Here is a 15834-nt window from a genome sequence, read left to right on the forward strand (position 1 = left end):
ATGTGGTGCAGCATAGGATGTCAAGAGATAACTGAAATACACATTTTGTTAGGGTAGATTGTTCCCAGCCTGTCTGAATAAAGGGACTCTCATCTGCCCATTTTCACACACCTCTGTGCTTTTCTCCTCCTAGCTCTGGATCTGTATGAAGCAGACAGCAGCGGCGATGAATCACGTGGAATTGCTACCACCACTGCTGATCAAAGGTTCTGAGGTGGCTGTTTGGTAGCCCTGTTTTCTTTTTAAAAATGCTACATTTTGAACCCACGTAGATGCGACTCGGCCAGCTCATGTCAGGAGAAGAACTTGAAATCCATTCACGCTATGGTACAAGTCATGTTTAGACAGGATTTATTAGCCACATTATTGACATGCAGGAAACCAGAAAAAACAGCAACTGTTCTGTCAAATAAGACAGTAATGGGCTTAGTTGTGGGAGCTATACCGCTCCCTGACCCCCTTCCCCTTCCTTCAAGAGTGATAAGCTGGCACATCTCCCAAGAGGACACAGAAGCCATCCCAAAGAGGGCCTGCTGCTTCAGAGCTTCCATCAACAGGGCCAAAAGTGATTGGAAGAAAGCCAAAGATTTAGGACATAAAGCAGCCACAGGGGCAGCTGTGGGGTGGAGTGAAAGGAGGCTGGGACATCTTAAAAACAAACAGAACCAAGCGTAGCTTTCATGCGGGAAACTGAACAGCCCACAGATCAGTCTGGCACTAACCAGACATCACCCCACTCTGAGTCAAAGTGCCAACAGAACCCGATTAGATGCTGCAGGAGCTTGACAAAAGATGAACAGTGATCTCCTGCATCAGTGCACTGAATGCACGTTGCACGGCAGGGCAGCCGAATGCTTTATTTTCAGGCCTCCTTGGCCAGACAAAAGGGCTGACTCTGACTCAGGCTAGGCCTACACTACGTGAATAGCGTAGCTGAAGTTGCGTATTTTAGGTCGACTTACCTGGCTGTGAGGACGGCGGCGAGTCGACCGCTGCCGCGCCGCCGTCGACTCCGCTTCCGCCTCTTGCCGCAGTGCATTTCCGGAGTCGACGGCAGAGCCATCGGGGATCGATTTTATCGCGTCTTCACTAGACGCGATAAGTCGATCCCCAATAGATCGATTGCTACCCGCCGATCCCGCGGGTAGTGAAGACATGCCCTCAGTGTTGTGCCGTATGGAGGCAGTGAAGGGAGAGAAGTGGAGGAAGGAAGAGAGGGAAAATGGGAAGTGGAGGAATCACAGAGGCTATGCCACATTCATCCCAACAGTAGCAGCAGCAAAAATACACCCAAGCTGCATCCTCCCAATTTATCTATTTGGTTTGAAATAAATCCTCTTCCATCGCATGTGAACACGGTGGCTGCCACATGGTGATGGGCTTACCACAAACTTTCTTCAAGGATACGGCAAAAACTGGGTGTAAAAACAACAATCTGCTACAGATCCTCTGCTGCGGTTACTGCTCATGTGCACGGTACCGACCAGACCAATCAAATGGGATTAGCCAAACTGTGATCAAAGTGAATTTTGAAAGAGAGACCGACTTCTGGATCAGAAATGGTGGCAGGTTTCTTTGTGGGGAAGGCCGCTCTTAACGATAACACGGTGATTTTGAGGCTATACAGAAATCAGCGCTGTAGGCACAAATGGTCTATTATAAAGATGGACATTCTGGAATGACCGTAATTTAAATTAGTCAAGGTTTTTATATGGCCATTCGTCTTTTAAAACAAGCCCTTCTGTAGGCATGTAACACAAGCTTGGACGAAGCAAGAGTTTGCAGCAGAACACATGACTAAATTGTTAACAGTCATTTCTTTAAAATACTATATACACCGAAAAAAATTAAGTTGTAATGAAACAGGAAGCAGCCATATTGACGGCTTGATGACATGTATCAAGCCAGGAAGATCAGAGCTGAAGCCAGAGACATGGCCATACTGCATCTGATAAGAAATGTATTACATGGATTAAATGGAGCAAGCAGGGAGTCTGACAAGAAGTGCATTACAACATGAAGTGAAAAAGCGCTTGTCTAAAAATGTAGTCTCCTACAGCTTCCTGTGTCTGTGGCAACAGATTCTTGTCTTAACAGGTTATCAACCTCTGTTTTTTTAATGGATTCCTCATTAAAAAGGCATCCCCCAGAGATTTTACAGTTTCAAAATTCGTAACATTTCAAAGTCCCCATTGATATCAGGCATTTTAAAATCCCACTTTCTAATTTCCTCATTTAAACTTGTGGATTCCGATTAAGTAAAAATGTCTAGTAGTAATCTCATTAATCTCACTGGCTATTATTTTAGGGTAAAGTGAAGAAGAGTAGTCTTGCAATAAATACTTCTTATAACACGAATTTCAAGTAGGCTAAAATAAAACTTTATTTAACTCTTACAAGATAAAATCTCTTATCAACACAATGCACAAAGTGTTTACAAAATAATCCCTTTTTCTGCTCCATTTTCAGCACTACTTTTATACAAACCTTGAAAATAAGTCCGAAATCTTGACTACACATTTTTTTTTGTTACATTTTTAGAAACATCACAAGAAGTGACTTTAGGTAAACAAGATTTTTCTTAAAGTGTCGTCTTCACAGGCAAAACAAACATTGGTTTTAAAGAATTAAGAGCCAGATTTTTAAAGGGTAGTTAGACACCTAACTCCTATTAAAATCAATAGGAGTTAGGAACCCAGCTACCTTGGAATCTGGCCTTTAAGTCTAGTATGCAATGAAACTCTACTCATGCACACCTCTGTTTTTTATATCTGTGGAAGAAATCATTAAAGTCTCATAACAAACAGAACGGAATATTGAAATATTAAGTGATCATGAACTACAGTTATGTTAAAATTAAAAACTACCTAATAGTCTTTGTGCAGCTGTCGAAGCAGTAGTAGTAACAGATGTTCATTCCATTGCCCTGCACCCCGTAGCAGCCTCAAACATGGTCGCATTCAAAGGTCATTACAACATGGTACTTTGAAGAGAATGTGAGAGTCTCCATTTTTGCTGGGATTGTAAGGAGAGGTGTTAAAAAGGAAAGGCTTGATTCTGCTGCCAGGCAAGTCGGCTGATTGACTTCAATGGGAACAGGCTGAAAGTCTAATTATTTCACATCTATCACAGATGGAGGGAAGGTCATACATTGATGTCCTCTGTGCACAGAATAATCTACTGGTCCATCCATGCTGAGAGCCGTACCATGAGCTATATGGTTACACAGTAGTTAACATGAGTCTAGCTACTACCAGTTCTGGACCTAGTGCAGATGAAATTTGTTTCCTTGAAGAGAAACGATGTCTTAATGCTGTTTCCAGTAGAATTAGGAAAGTCAATACTTAACCCATGTGAAGTTGATTACCCATTTTGGCCTATAGACAAGCTGGAAAATCTCCCCCCGCCCACCATTTCTAACTCAAGTCAGCTGCTGATGACATTCTTTTTAGGTAAATGATTGTATCGCCTCCCCCAAAAAAGGGACATCACCCACTGAAGATCATCCCTGAGAGCACCATTCCAGCCACATACTTCAGAAGTACGTAAGGTCTTATGGAGATAAGAAGTTAGGGACCTGCCCAAGATTAAGATTAGTGGAGGAGAAAGCAAATTAACCCTGTGAGATCCTGTGGATTTAAGAAGGATTTAAAAATAAAATTCAGCAACTCTGAGTATTCTGCTTTCCCTGAGCTAGCTACAGTTTAAGTAGCATCATTTGTAAGATAGAGCTTTGCAGTGTTTACAGCTGTACTTACAGAGGCTGCATTTTTTTACACCGGCAAAGTCAAATGCTAAGTTATAAGTGTACAGCAGTTAGTGGTGGTTTCATTCATTTATTTCCTGTGACAGGAAGCAAGGAGGATGACCTTCTTTGGTGAGACACAGCATTGAAGAAGCTTCATGTTTTGGACCCTTTCACCTTCTGATATTCTAGCCATCTTTAAGTTATCGTTAGCGGAGACACCACAAGGCCATAGTGCAGTACAAGCAAACCATCCTAGAGGGAAAAGGAAAATGTATCATTAGGACAGTAACAAATCAGCTAACGGAGAGGAAGTTTTATAGCAAGAGACAGAGTCACTGTTTGCCAGAATCTTAGCTCCATCTGCCAAAGGTCCATTTCCTTCTGTCTCCTGAAGATCATATAAAGATATTTTTGTACCTCCCTGTTTCCCTACAATAAGTTTGAATTTTGAAAAGCCCAGGCAATAGAGTGCCCCCCTCCATAAGTGGGGAAATCTAACCCAAAGATTTAAAAATCTCTTTCTTCCAGTACAAATTATTTTGCTTTTATTTTAAAACCATCCTGAAGTTGTCCTGATGTGTAAATGGTGTCATTGTACAAGCCAAATGGTCTCTGCTCAACCACCACCACCAAAATAACCATCAGAGAAGCAGCTGAAGAAACCCTGCCCTTTAACACAACCTACCAAAAGTGAGGAAGACACTGAAGTATTACATAGAAAAGAGGGCAGTATGTCCAGGATGGTCTGAGCATGGGACTGGGAGCAGATCTTGAGTTCTAATCCTAGCTCGGACAAACTTTGTCTGTGGTCTTCGACAAGTCACTTCACCCCTCTGCTTTAGTTTCCTCCTGTCAAAGGTGATGATTACCTACCAGCCCGGAGTGTGTATTAATGTTCACAAAACACACTGAAGATGAAGAGTGCTATAAGTAAGTATTATTTTAATTCAATTTCTAGACGTTTCCCATTCAAAGTTCTGGATAAGTATATAAAAAAAACCATAAAAACATTAAAATCTCACATTCTTCCTGAGTGCTGCTTGATATTTACTTTCCCATGTAAAATACTCCATACTCTAGAAGAGTGGCGTAGAAGTCTAACACTGAACACCCTCCTCTGCCCCAGACTGCAGCAATACATCTGCTAATGGCCCAATGATTCTGTTGCTATTTTGGATGTATACATTTCATTAACACTTTCACATATACGCACGTTACATTTCACGCTGACGCTAGGCCTGCATATAGTTATCGCTCTCACACAAGCGTGCGAAAGAAGCTTTTCAAACACACTACATTAATATAGAACGAGACATGGCAGTTTAGTACAGCAGCTCCACACTCTCTTCCTACATGGCTCCTGCAATGTGTGGTTAAAAAGGAGGCACATGTCTTTAGTGAAATTAACCACTGGACTGTAAACCATAATTGTTTATATCCCCAGACTATATGTTTTGTATGATTCCATCTCAGCAATACATACTGCATGTCCCTCGACACAGAACTTGTGTCTGTGATAATTTACCAGGGATGTGATAGAGACAGTGGAGCAACATGTTAAAGATTGACTGAACTATAAGTGACAAAGCCCCCTCCCACACCCCAAACCCCTCATCCCCAGCCAGAGCCCTCATCCCCCCGCACCCTAACCCTCTGCCCCAGCCCTGAGCCCCCTCCTGCATCATGAACCCCTCATCCCCGGCCTCACCCCACAGCCCTCACTCCTGCACCCCAACCCTCTGCCTGAGCCCCTCCCACACCCCAACCCCGTCATCACCAGTCCCACCCCGGAGTCCACCAAGTGGGAGGGGTTGCAAGCGCTTTGGAGGACAGGATTAGAATTCAAAATGATCTTGACTAACTGAAGAAATAGGATGAAATTCAATACGGACAAACGCAAAGTATTACTCTTAGGAAGGAATATCCAACTGCAAAACTGTAAAATGGGAAATGACTGCCTAAGAAGGAGAACTTCAGAAAAGGATCTGGGGTTATAGTGGGTCACAGACTAATATGAGTCAACAATATAATACTGTTGCAAAAAAAGTGAACATCATTCTGGGATGTATTAGCAGGAGTGGTGTAATTAAGACACAAGAAGTAATTCTTGCACTCTGATCAGCACTGATAAGGCCTCAGTTGGAGTACTGAGTCCAGTTCTGGGCACCACACTTCAGAAAAGATGTGGACAAACTGTTGCTCTCCTCTGGACTTTCTCCAAAAATGATTAAAGGTCTAGAAAAATGACCTATAAGAAAAGACTAAAAAAAATTGGGTTTGTGTAGTCTGGAGAAGAGAAGATTGAGGAGGGACATGATAACAGTCTTCAAGTATGTAAAAGGTTGGTGTACAAGGAGGGTGATAAATCGTTCTCCTTAACCATTGAGGATAGGACAAGAAGCAATGGGCTTAAATTGCATCAAGGGAGATTTAGGTTAGACATTAGGAAAAACTTCCTAACTGTCAGGGTAGTTAAGTACTGGAACAAATTACCTAGGGAGGTTGTAGAATCTCTGTCACTGGAGGTTTTTAAGAATAGCTTAGACAAACACTTGTTAGAGGTGGTCTAGATAATACTTAATCCTGCCTCAGTGCAAGGGACTGGACAAGATACCTATCAAGGTCCCTTCCAGTCCCACATTTCCATGATTCTATGATAATGCATTCTAGCCAATTGTGCAATGCTGTACACGGGGTTTTGCAGAGGAAGTACTCCTTCCTGACCCCACAGCTCACGCCTATTTTTAGTGAGCATAATAGTTCTTTGTACTCCCAGTGCCTTTCATTCAAGGATCACAAAGTGCTTTTGAACAGAAGGCTCAATATTATTCTTACTCTACAGTTTTGTTTGATAATAAAATTATCCAGCCCTTTTAAAAATTCAGTCCCAGTATTTGTCCAATCTTCTCTGACAGTGAATCCCACAAGTTGCATACAAAGCTAGCTAAGCTTAATTTTAGAAATCACTTTTGGTTTTAGTTGGGTTTTTTTAAAGTTAATTCTGTGTGATCTTGGGGAAAAGACACAACACAACAAAACAAACAAAACACCAGGAAAATAAATCAATCCCTGAACTAGAATAAACTTTTCGAAAGGTAAAGCACTGACAAGAACAGATGTTCAAGAATCTGTTCTGAAACCAAGCTACAGCTGAAGTGTAGTGCAAGGCTAGCAGTTTACAAAGTGAACTTTAGCTTGCAGCAAGATCAAAAGAAGAATGTCATGAGGAACACTAGGTTTAACACTAATCTGCCAAAGAAGCAACATGTTAGTTTAAACCCAGCTGTCCACTTTCAAGTTTTACAAGGTGTGTAATTGGTTTGTTAAAAGCAACCTAAATATATTTTCTTGTTGTTAATTCATTTTCCTACTAGGTTACACTTAATATTCCAAAATGCAGCATTCCAAGATTGTGGGACTATTCGGTTACTGAAAGCAATGAAAAGCTTGGTGTCTTGCATTTGTAGGAGTTATCAAGTTTATAATGAGAACGATCCCAGTCACTGGTACAAGTTGTTACATGAAGAGAAAAAAGTAAACAGAGTCTTGAGCACTTATCGCAGCTATTGAAAAGGAGAGCGCAAACACCAAAAAAGGATTTACTCTTACTACAACTATAACCGAGGGGATGGGGTGGGCAGGGGAGAGAAAAAAAATCAAGCCTGGAGTTATTTTATGCTGTGTTGCTAGAATTAGCTAAGTTGGAGAAACCTTTTAGTGAGGGCACTGCAACGAAGGCTTTTGGTGATGACAAGATGATGAGGAATTTTGAAACTGTGTAACTGTCTCAGATGGTAGCAAGATTAGCTGCAGACATGAATGAATGCGCACATGAAAAATATGATTCAGAAGTGCAGTTACTTGTTCTCTAGCCCTAGCAGAGAGCTGGGATAATACTGAATTAAGTTGTTAACCGCTCATATTCATTCAGATTACTACACATTACACAAGGAGCTGCTGACGCTATTCTCTTTGCACAGAACTACAACAGACAGATCTTTCCAATCGGTTCAAAAGAGAAGCAGCAGCACCTATCTGAATTGTTTGGTCATCTTAATGGATTTGCAACGAAATAAAGCTGTACTTAGGATGCAAAATCTGGTGGTGGTCTCAAAATGAAGTGCCTAAGAAACCTCAAGCCTTCTCCTTTTCTTGTCCACCAATGTTGCAGGGTTTTCTAGAAGACTTCATCAATTAATGTACTGATTTTGCAGTCACAGGATGCATCTCTAGTCAACAATCCTCCTGGAGTAGTGACTGGACCATCCATGACTATTAGTGAAGATAGTCAATGATGCAACCCTATGATCTGGGTGTCCCTAGGCCTCTGACTGCCAGATGCTGGGATTGAATGACAGGGGATGGATGGATCACTTGACAATTGCCCTGTTCTGTTCGTTCCCTTTGAAGCATCTGGCATTGGCTGCTGTCAGAAAACAGGATACTGGGCTAGATGGACCACTGGTTTGACCCAGCATGGACATTCTTATGGACATCATCCAGCAACATATCAACCAGGCAGATCCATACATGACAAAAAATGAAACCAATGCCATTTCCCTGAAAGTCCCCTCTCAAGAATGCTTTCTAAAGATGAAAAACTTTGGCTTAAGGATGAGGTTTTCCAGGAAACTGGGCTAGGCTACACTTAGAGCGTTTTCTCTGAATTCTTCTGTCAGAGGCCACAGGAAGAGGGCTGGGATTTGTTCTGCTCGGGTCAGAAATTGGGGTGCAGCCCACAAACCCAACAGATCTTGGGGATCTGTTGGGGGTCCAGGACTATCCATATGGATATCCAGTGCCTTTGCACAAACCATGGGACTCCTGCAGTTCCCTGATGCTCTGGGAGAGGAGCTGCACTGCCAGGGCCTCCTCAAAACTAGCACTCACCCCAGACCTCCATTTTAAAGTGGGTTCCCCAACATACAAGAGATTTCCCAGGAAAGTTACACTTATATGTGTGACTGCTCAGAATTAAACTTGCTGCTGGACACTTAACTTTTGCATTTCTCGCCTTATTTTTATTTTTGCTGGACAAGTGTCATATTGCTTCAACACAGTTTTCTACAGGAGATGGGTGTTAGATTCAGAGTAGACATTAAACACCCTTTTCAGAATTTTGGGTTTAGATTAAGGCACAGTTTACAACAGAATGCAGTTGTGCACCAATATCCCGCACTACACTGGATACACGATATTTCACTGCTGCATCTCTAAAACAGTTTATTACACACCAATCACTTAGTGCAAATACTTGGAAATACTTCAAAAGCACAAGAGAGCTTTTTTCTTGGTACAGTACACACAATAAGATGTGGTGGGTAGGCTAGCAGCAATGGGGTAAGAAATGGGTCCCCCAGCTTCACCTCTGAATGTTCTGTCACTCTGAACACTGTCAAACTCAGCTCTATAAATCTGTGACCTTAGAGATAGCTACTAAACCCATAAACCACCCTGCGCCCCTCAATACTGAACGGTAGCCATTGCCAGTTAGACTAATTGTGCTCCAGATATGGGACTTTGTAACAAGCCAGCAGCAATACAGTCAGTAAGTTATCAACAAGAGATCTGGCTGTACATTTTCTCTCCCTCCTTAGGAGCTGTAGCATATGCATCAGGCACACTGCTGGCATTTATTACACTACATCTTTTGCTATGGGGTTTTATATGCAAATTGTCTCCCCCATGCAATCACAAGGCTAGTCTTGTTTGGGCTGCTTCTGCCTTTTGATACCTTGCCGAGTTACAGATTCCCAGGGGTGGGGGTGAAGGATGAAATACTAATGGAGAACGATTTGGTTTAATTCATTGTGGTTATTGCACCAACTTGTTCTAAAAAGGAATCAAAGCTCATATCCAGAACTCCAGTGAACCATCAAAAACTCAAAACACATGGTGTACAGCTCAGTTACAAGTACAATAAACAAAGCTTTACTGGCTAATGTATCTTGTCTAAACTTAACCTGACAGGATCTCATAACAGCATGAAGTAGTGATTTCTCGAGGAGCAGAGTACCAATGGGTGAAAGCGTTTCTAGCAGACACTGCTGTTTAGTTAAACAGAGCACTATTTCAGAACTCACATTTTACAACACAGGCTAGCCACCACCCTTACCTGCATAGCACCGTCTCCTATAGCTCGGCGGATTTCCCTCAGCGTCTGGTAGTGTTCTAGAAGGTGATCACCACATATTATGTCCACCTGTGAACAATTAGAAGAGAGTCAAAAGTGCATCCTCTCTCTTGCCTAGGGAAGACTATCTGGGTTTTTAAAAGTTACCCATCAATGTTGTATCAGAGCACCTGAGACTTGGTACTTATATTAATAAAGTGAATCTAGTGCTGGCGAGAGGTGTTTGATTAACAGTCCTGGAGACGAACATCCTTTCAGTTTTTGTTCATCAAATAGACATAGCATGAGCAGCAGCAAGGCAAGTTTCCTTATACTGCCCTGGCAATTGGCCTCAATTCTAACCTATAGGGGCCACTTCTAGAAGGTAGTTTATTGTCTGCATCCCATTCACTACTTGACTCCCCTGGTGAAAAAGGCATGAAAGGGGCTTTTTACTGGCAGCCGTGATATGGACTTACTGGGAACTCTACCAAGATTCACGACTCATATCACATAGGCCACCGGTACTAAAAACAAGGGGCCAGTAACATTCCATTCCCAGTATCATCCAACAGCTCCAGAAAAGTGAGCTCTCTGGGGCAAGAACTGTCTTTTTGTTCTGCATTTGTACAGCACCTAGCACAATGAGGTTCTGGTCCACGAGTGGACTCCTATGTGCTATGGTAACACAAACGATAAAGGAGTAAATTCTCCGTGCCACAGGCAGCAGATGAAATACTATACCCCACCCCCCAACATGGACAAAATGTGTTAATATTTCTGCCTCATAGGACAGTGTTCCTTTTTGGAAGAAACGTTTTGAAGCAAACCGGACGTGTGAGGGGTAGATCACGGCATGCTGCTCTCAGCAAGCACATTACACACTCCCCACTCCAAAAATCATCAATTCTTTAGTAATGCAAGTGAACGAAGGGCATGCTCAGCAATTCCCGGCAGCAACCTCTACTGCAGCACCGCTAAGCCCGTGACATCGGCAGTGTCAGGGTGTTCACTTCTTTTAAGCAACTTTCCAAAGAGCAACCACTTGGAAAATACCATGTGTGGGGGGGTGGCTGAGAAAGAGAGTCTTTTAAACGGAGTCATTTTGAGCAGAACGCCTTATTTTTGCAATTCAATTGCATTTATTTGTTCACAAAACTACTACTACGTATTTATCAGGTGATACCAGGGCATACTTTAAACTGGGACATTAACATTTCAGGTAAAATGAGCAAGGACACAACATTCCCCCACTGGCTGCAAGTTTTAGACATAGGAATGAGGGGGGGAATCTCCCCTATAAATGAGCTGCCCGGATTTCATAGTTTGGTCAATTGACAAAGGCTGGGCAAAGAGAGATGTTCTGTAGCTTTCTCAATGTGAGCTTAGTCACGTCAATGATCTCAGAGGGCACTGTAATATCATTATATCTGCTCTTGTACGCACATATACTTGCTGCAGCAGGACAAAACTAAGCTTTTTTCAGTGCTTTAACTATGTAACTGGTCTGGATTTTTGTTTCATACTTGCTGGGTTATTTTTCTTTTTAAGTCTGCATCAGCGATCAAAGATCCAGAACTAGAGCAAAGAGAAAGAATTGTGCCCCTCTCTAAAGGGCTGAGCATGGCTCTGGGATCCAGGAACTCATGAGTTCTGGGCCCTGTATGCCCCAGGTCCAACAGCAAATGGATGACCAAGTGTCTTAACCTCTTTAGGTGCTACCATTCTCTCATTTGTAAAACTGGGATAATTACAAATACTTTGCTCAACTCACAAGGGGTTGAGAATTTTAAGTAGCGGTTGTAAAGTACTCTGTACTTGTAAACCACTAAGTATTACTTCTGCTTTTAATGCCTAGAAGGAACCCAGTGGGCAAAAATTAATCTGGACATTAAAATAATCTTGATAAATTATTGATTCTGATACTAATCTAAGACTTTTTTTTAAATAACCCACATCTCATTGAGACATTAAAGAGACCAAATACATAGACTTCAAATAATCACTTAGATTTTTCTATTTATAGTCTGTTTCTGCACAATTATTGCTCCTCCATTCCCAAATTAACTACTAAATAGCATACTACTAGTCCAGAAGAGAGGCAAACCTATTCTTTGCCATTTTTTCTTGTGACATGCACTGGTAACTGCTCTTGGATTACTGCCCTAAATTCTAACTTTCTTTTTTAAACTGGGTAAGGCAATTGAGAGCCCAATCCTGCTCCCACTAAAGTCAAAGGGAATCTTGCCATGGCCTTCAATAGAAGCAGATCAAGTCCTAAAGCAGGACTAGCTGCATCTTAACTGGGGGGAGAGGAGAAACCCATATAAGTAGATAGTTGAAAATGTTGGCCTTTATATAATAGAAAAAAATACAACAATTTGTTCCTTTAAAGGACATAAATTGACAAAATGGTAATTCTTGGCAATTTTAAATAACTGAAAATGACCATTTGTTTGGAAATACCATACCATCCGGGAACACCCTGATGTTGACCCTGCTGCTGCAGATTCAGACGATAATCACTGATGAATCAGTGGCTTTTAATTCATTATTGCAAAGCAGTTTTCACATCCACCTCCTTGGAGTGCTCTGAATAACAAATGCCTAATTCCACCATTTCAGCATTAGGCCCCAAAGTTCTCCCTGCTAATTGCTGCCCTAGTATTCATTCCACTTGTGCAAGAATAAAAGGGACAGAAGTGCAGAATGGAAAAAGGCCAACACAATTTATGCCCAAAATCTTGTTCCATAAGCGTGTGCCATATAGGTGCAAATCTACTGTAGCTGGGTGTCCCACAGAAGTCCTTGTGCCATAAGGAAATTAATATATTCTAGATGAAAAAAAGAGCTACCATTAACACAAGTGCTATAAATCTAGTTCAGGCTTCAGACTTAACTAACTGGTAACATTGGAGCCAATTAGTACTAAGCGACTGAGACAGCTGTGACTTTAATTAGTTTGACCTTGTGATGAAAAGGAAAGATTGAGGTGTTCCTGCTGAATAACCTTAATAATCACTCACGCTAAAGCAGAGTTAACAAAAGCAGTCTATTATACCATTTATTTTCATTAGATGGCATATTTGTTGCATGCCAAAGCTACTTTTTTGAAAGTCACAATAACTGACAAATACAAACTAATACCTATTGTTAAAGATGAAGAAAAATAATTTGAGAGCTTATTATACAATGCACCAAAATTGATGTGGTCATACCAGGGATGAATTTGCTCCAATTAGTGTTAGAAGTCAAAGGAGTGGTTCTGTGTAAATACAGTTATCCAAGAGATAAGATGAAAACAAAAAAGAAAGCACTAGAGGTTTAGCTTTTGATATGTGGATGGCTAGGAGGTGTGGATTTGATTACAAGATCAGGGCAATAGTGATATATGGATTTGATTATTCAAATAGTTGACTAAAACCTCCCATTTCCTTTCAACTGTTGTCGTTATGATCTTACTATGCACCTGATATAATCATCTCTGGGACTAAAGCAGGCATAATTACAGAGAGACGGCATCAGCAGATACACCGTATGCGCACAGACTTCCGATTACTCCCCAAAGGGAGTTATTTACGTGCATGCTATCAGAAAAACATATCGGATTATGGAACATTTCTACCCCACAAACCACATTTGCACACTCAAAGCAGCTGAGCTGCTGCTTTCCTCTTTGGTATCAGGGGATTTTTTCCACCACCTTTGTCAAGAAAGGATAATGATGCCATTGGATGATCCCACTGGAAACAGCATATAACAGTAACTAGTTGTAAAATAAGGAGAGGCTCAGGTTCCCACTCCATTGTTAGGAAAAGCAAAATTACACATATTTGATACCAAGACCAGTTACCTTAGATAAATACCTAAGAGAACTCAATGTTTTAGATATTCAGTCTAATCTAGAAATAAAGTCTCTGAAAAGTAGTATGCTTGGAACTGCTAGTAAGCATTGAAGCCTCTGAGAAAACGATTCAAACGTCAGTGGAAAAAACAAGCTCCAATTAGATAAAGCTGAATATTCAAGAGGCGCCTTGTAATTAGAAATCTATGGGTGCAGACAGACAAAACTAGTCATTCCCCAAGGCACTGAGGTCAAAACAAAGCATCAATAAAAGTAATAAACGGGCTGAGGGATAAAAAATAAAGTCTTAACCTTTCAGATGACTAGGGAATTTGAACTAAAATCCATAAGCAAATTTAAATACAAAAGCTCAGCAAATAATCTGAAATCCTCCCTCAGAGACTCCGGGTGGGATTTTTTACTCAGATTTTTGTCTGTTCCTTCACACATCTTAAAAAGGTGCTTTATCATTTGAACAATTCCATTAACCTCAAGTCCCCCCAAGTCAGATAGGATATCATTGGATGAAGGTCAAAGATAGCAAATAATCTGCCAACGCACAAATCTGGTCAAACAGCCTCAAGGATAGTCAGCAGTTTGGGAGATTGGAAATGGAATACAGAACCTTTCACCTCTTGGTCGTTGGTTCAAAGATGACCCAGGTGGGTAATAACCAAAAGTACTTACCATCTGAGAACCGTTTTTGCAGCTTACTTGAGAGAGGAGTTGCACATTTGGAACTGAATTTGATCACAACAGTCACCATAACTGACACTCCTATTAAAAGTCTCAACAGAGACACTAAGGATGAAATCGATATATTGGGGTTGACACACACAGAACATGTAAGACATAAAGAGGTTTTTTCTTTTCCCCTCCCCAATCACACCTTCCTGAGGCCCAGGGAAAGCCAGATTCATCCCTGTGCCAGTCACAGTTTTCTACACATAAAAGTGATGAGACTGTAAAATTCAGTGTCTTTTGGCCTTGTAATGGGAGCTTTGGCAAGGGCAGCTTCCCAGCTTCCCAACAGGACCCCGCACTTGCCTGTAGCCCAGGTAAGGCCCAAGATAAGAGATTTAAAGCCTGTGACATTTTTATATAGTGATGGTCTATTTCAGGTTCTTTTCAGAGGTTTCATTATTTCAAAGAGACATGCTGGAAAAGTCACAAAGAGTCAGGCAAAGGAGTTACATTAAAAGAGGCACAAATCCAAAATATAAGCGCCCCCCCCCCCCCCCCAACACCCCCCGCCCCCAATATCCATGAACCATTGACAGACATTTAAAAGCAAAGATGGTGAAGCAGAAAGCTTAGCAAAGCAAGAGGACCTCAGCGTAACAGAGACAAGGTGAGTGAGGAAATCTCTTTTATTGGACCAATTTCTGTTGGTGACAGAGACATGTTTTCGAGCCACACAGAGCTCCCAGTGTCACAGCAAAATGCAAGGTGGTCCTAGAGCCTGGGCTCTCAAGCCCGAATGTCTACACCGCAATTAAACAATCCCTTAGCTCAAGCCCTGCAAGCCAGAGTCAGCTGGCATGGGGATGGGTTTTTAACTACAGTGTAGACAAACCTTAAGTAACACATGGGAATTGGTTCATGAAGAACTATAGTTGAGCCACTAAATAATAATGACTAAAATATAGGGTTGTCGATTAATCGCAGTTAACTCACGCGATTAACTCAAAAAAATTTAAACACAATTAAAAAAATTAATCGCCGTTTTAATCGCACTGTTAAACAATAGAATACCAATTGAAATTTATTAAATATTTTGGACGTTTTTCTACATTCATACATATTTTGTGTTGTAATTGAAATCAAAGTGTATATTATTTTTTATTACAAATATTTGCACTGTAAAAATGATAAAGAAATAGTATTTTTCAATTCACCTCATACAAATACTGTAGTGCAATCTTTGTCATGAAAGTGCAGCTTAAAAATGTAGATTTTTCTAACATAACCGCACTCAAAAACAAAACAATGTAAAACTTTAGAGCCTACAAGTCCACTCAGTCCTACTTCTTGTTCAGCCAATTGCTAAGACAAACAAGTTTGTTTACATTTACAGGAGATAATGCTGCCCACTTCTTATTTACAGTGACACCAGAAAATGAGAACAGG

The 15834-nt window shown here is 41.2% G+C and overlaps 1 protein-coding gene across 1 annotated transcript in view; it reads right to left on the reverse strand.

Annotated features, from left to right (window-relative positions):
• Window positions 1-2961: 2961 nt before the first annotated feature.
• The window catches only part of PCGF6 (polycomb group ring finger 6), a 47365-nt gene continuing 34492 nt past the window's right edge, over window positions 2962-15834 (reverse strand). The window contains exons 8-9 of the mRNA XM_026651048.2: window positions 9864-9950; window positions 2962-4000 (exon numbers count right to left, since the gene is read on the reverse strand). Coding sequence (XP_026506833.1) covers window positions 3944-4000; window positions 9864-9950 — 144 coding nt within the window. The 3' untranslated portion in view covers window positions 2962-3943. The remainder of the gene's footprint in view (window positions 4001-9863; window positions 9951-15834) is intronic.

This window comes from Terrapene carolina, unplaced genomic scaffold (genome assembly GCF_002925995.2).
Source record: "Terrapene carolina triunguis isolate 2854851 unplaced genomic scaffold, T_m_triunguis-2.0 Scaffold95, whole genome shotgun sequence".
NCBI lineage: Eukaryota > Metazoa > Chordata > Testudines > Emydidae > Terrapene > Terrapene triunguis.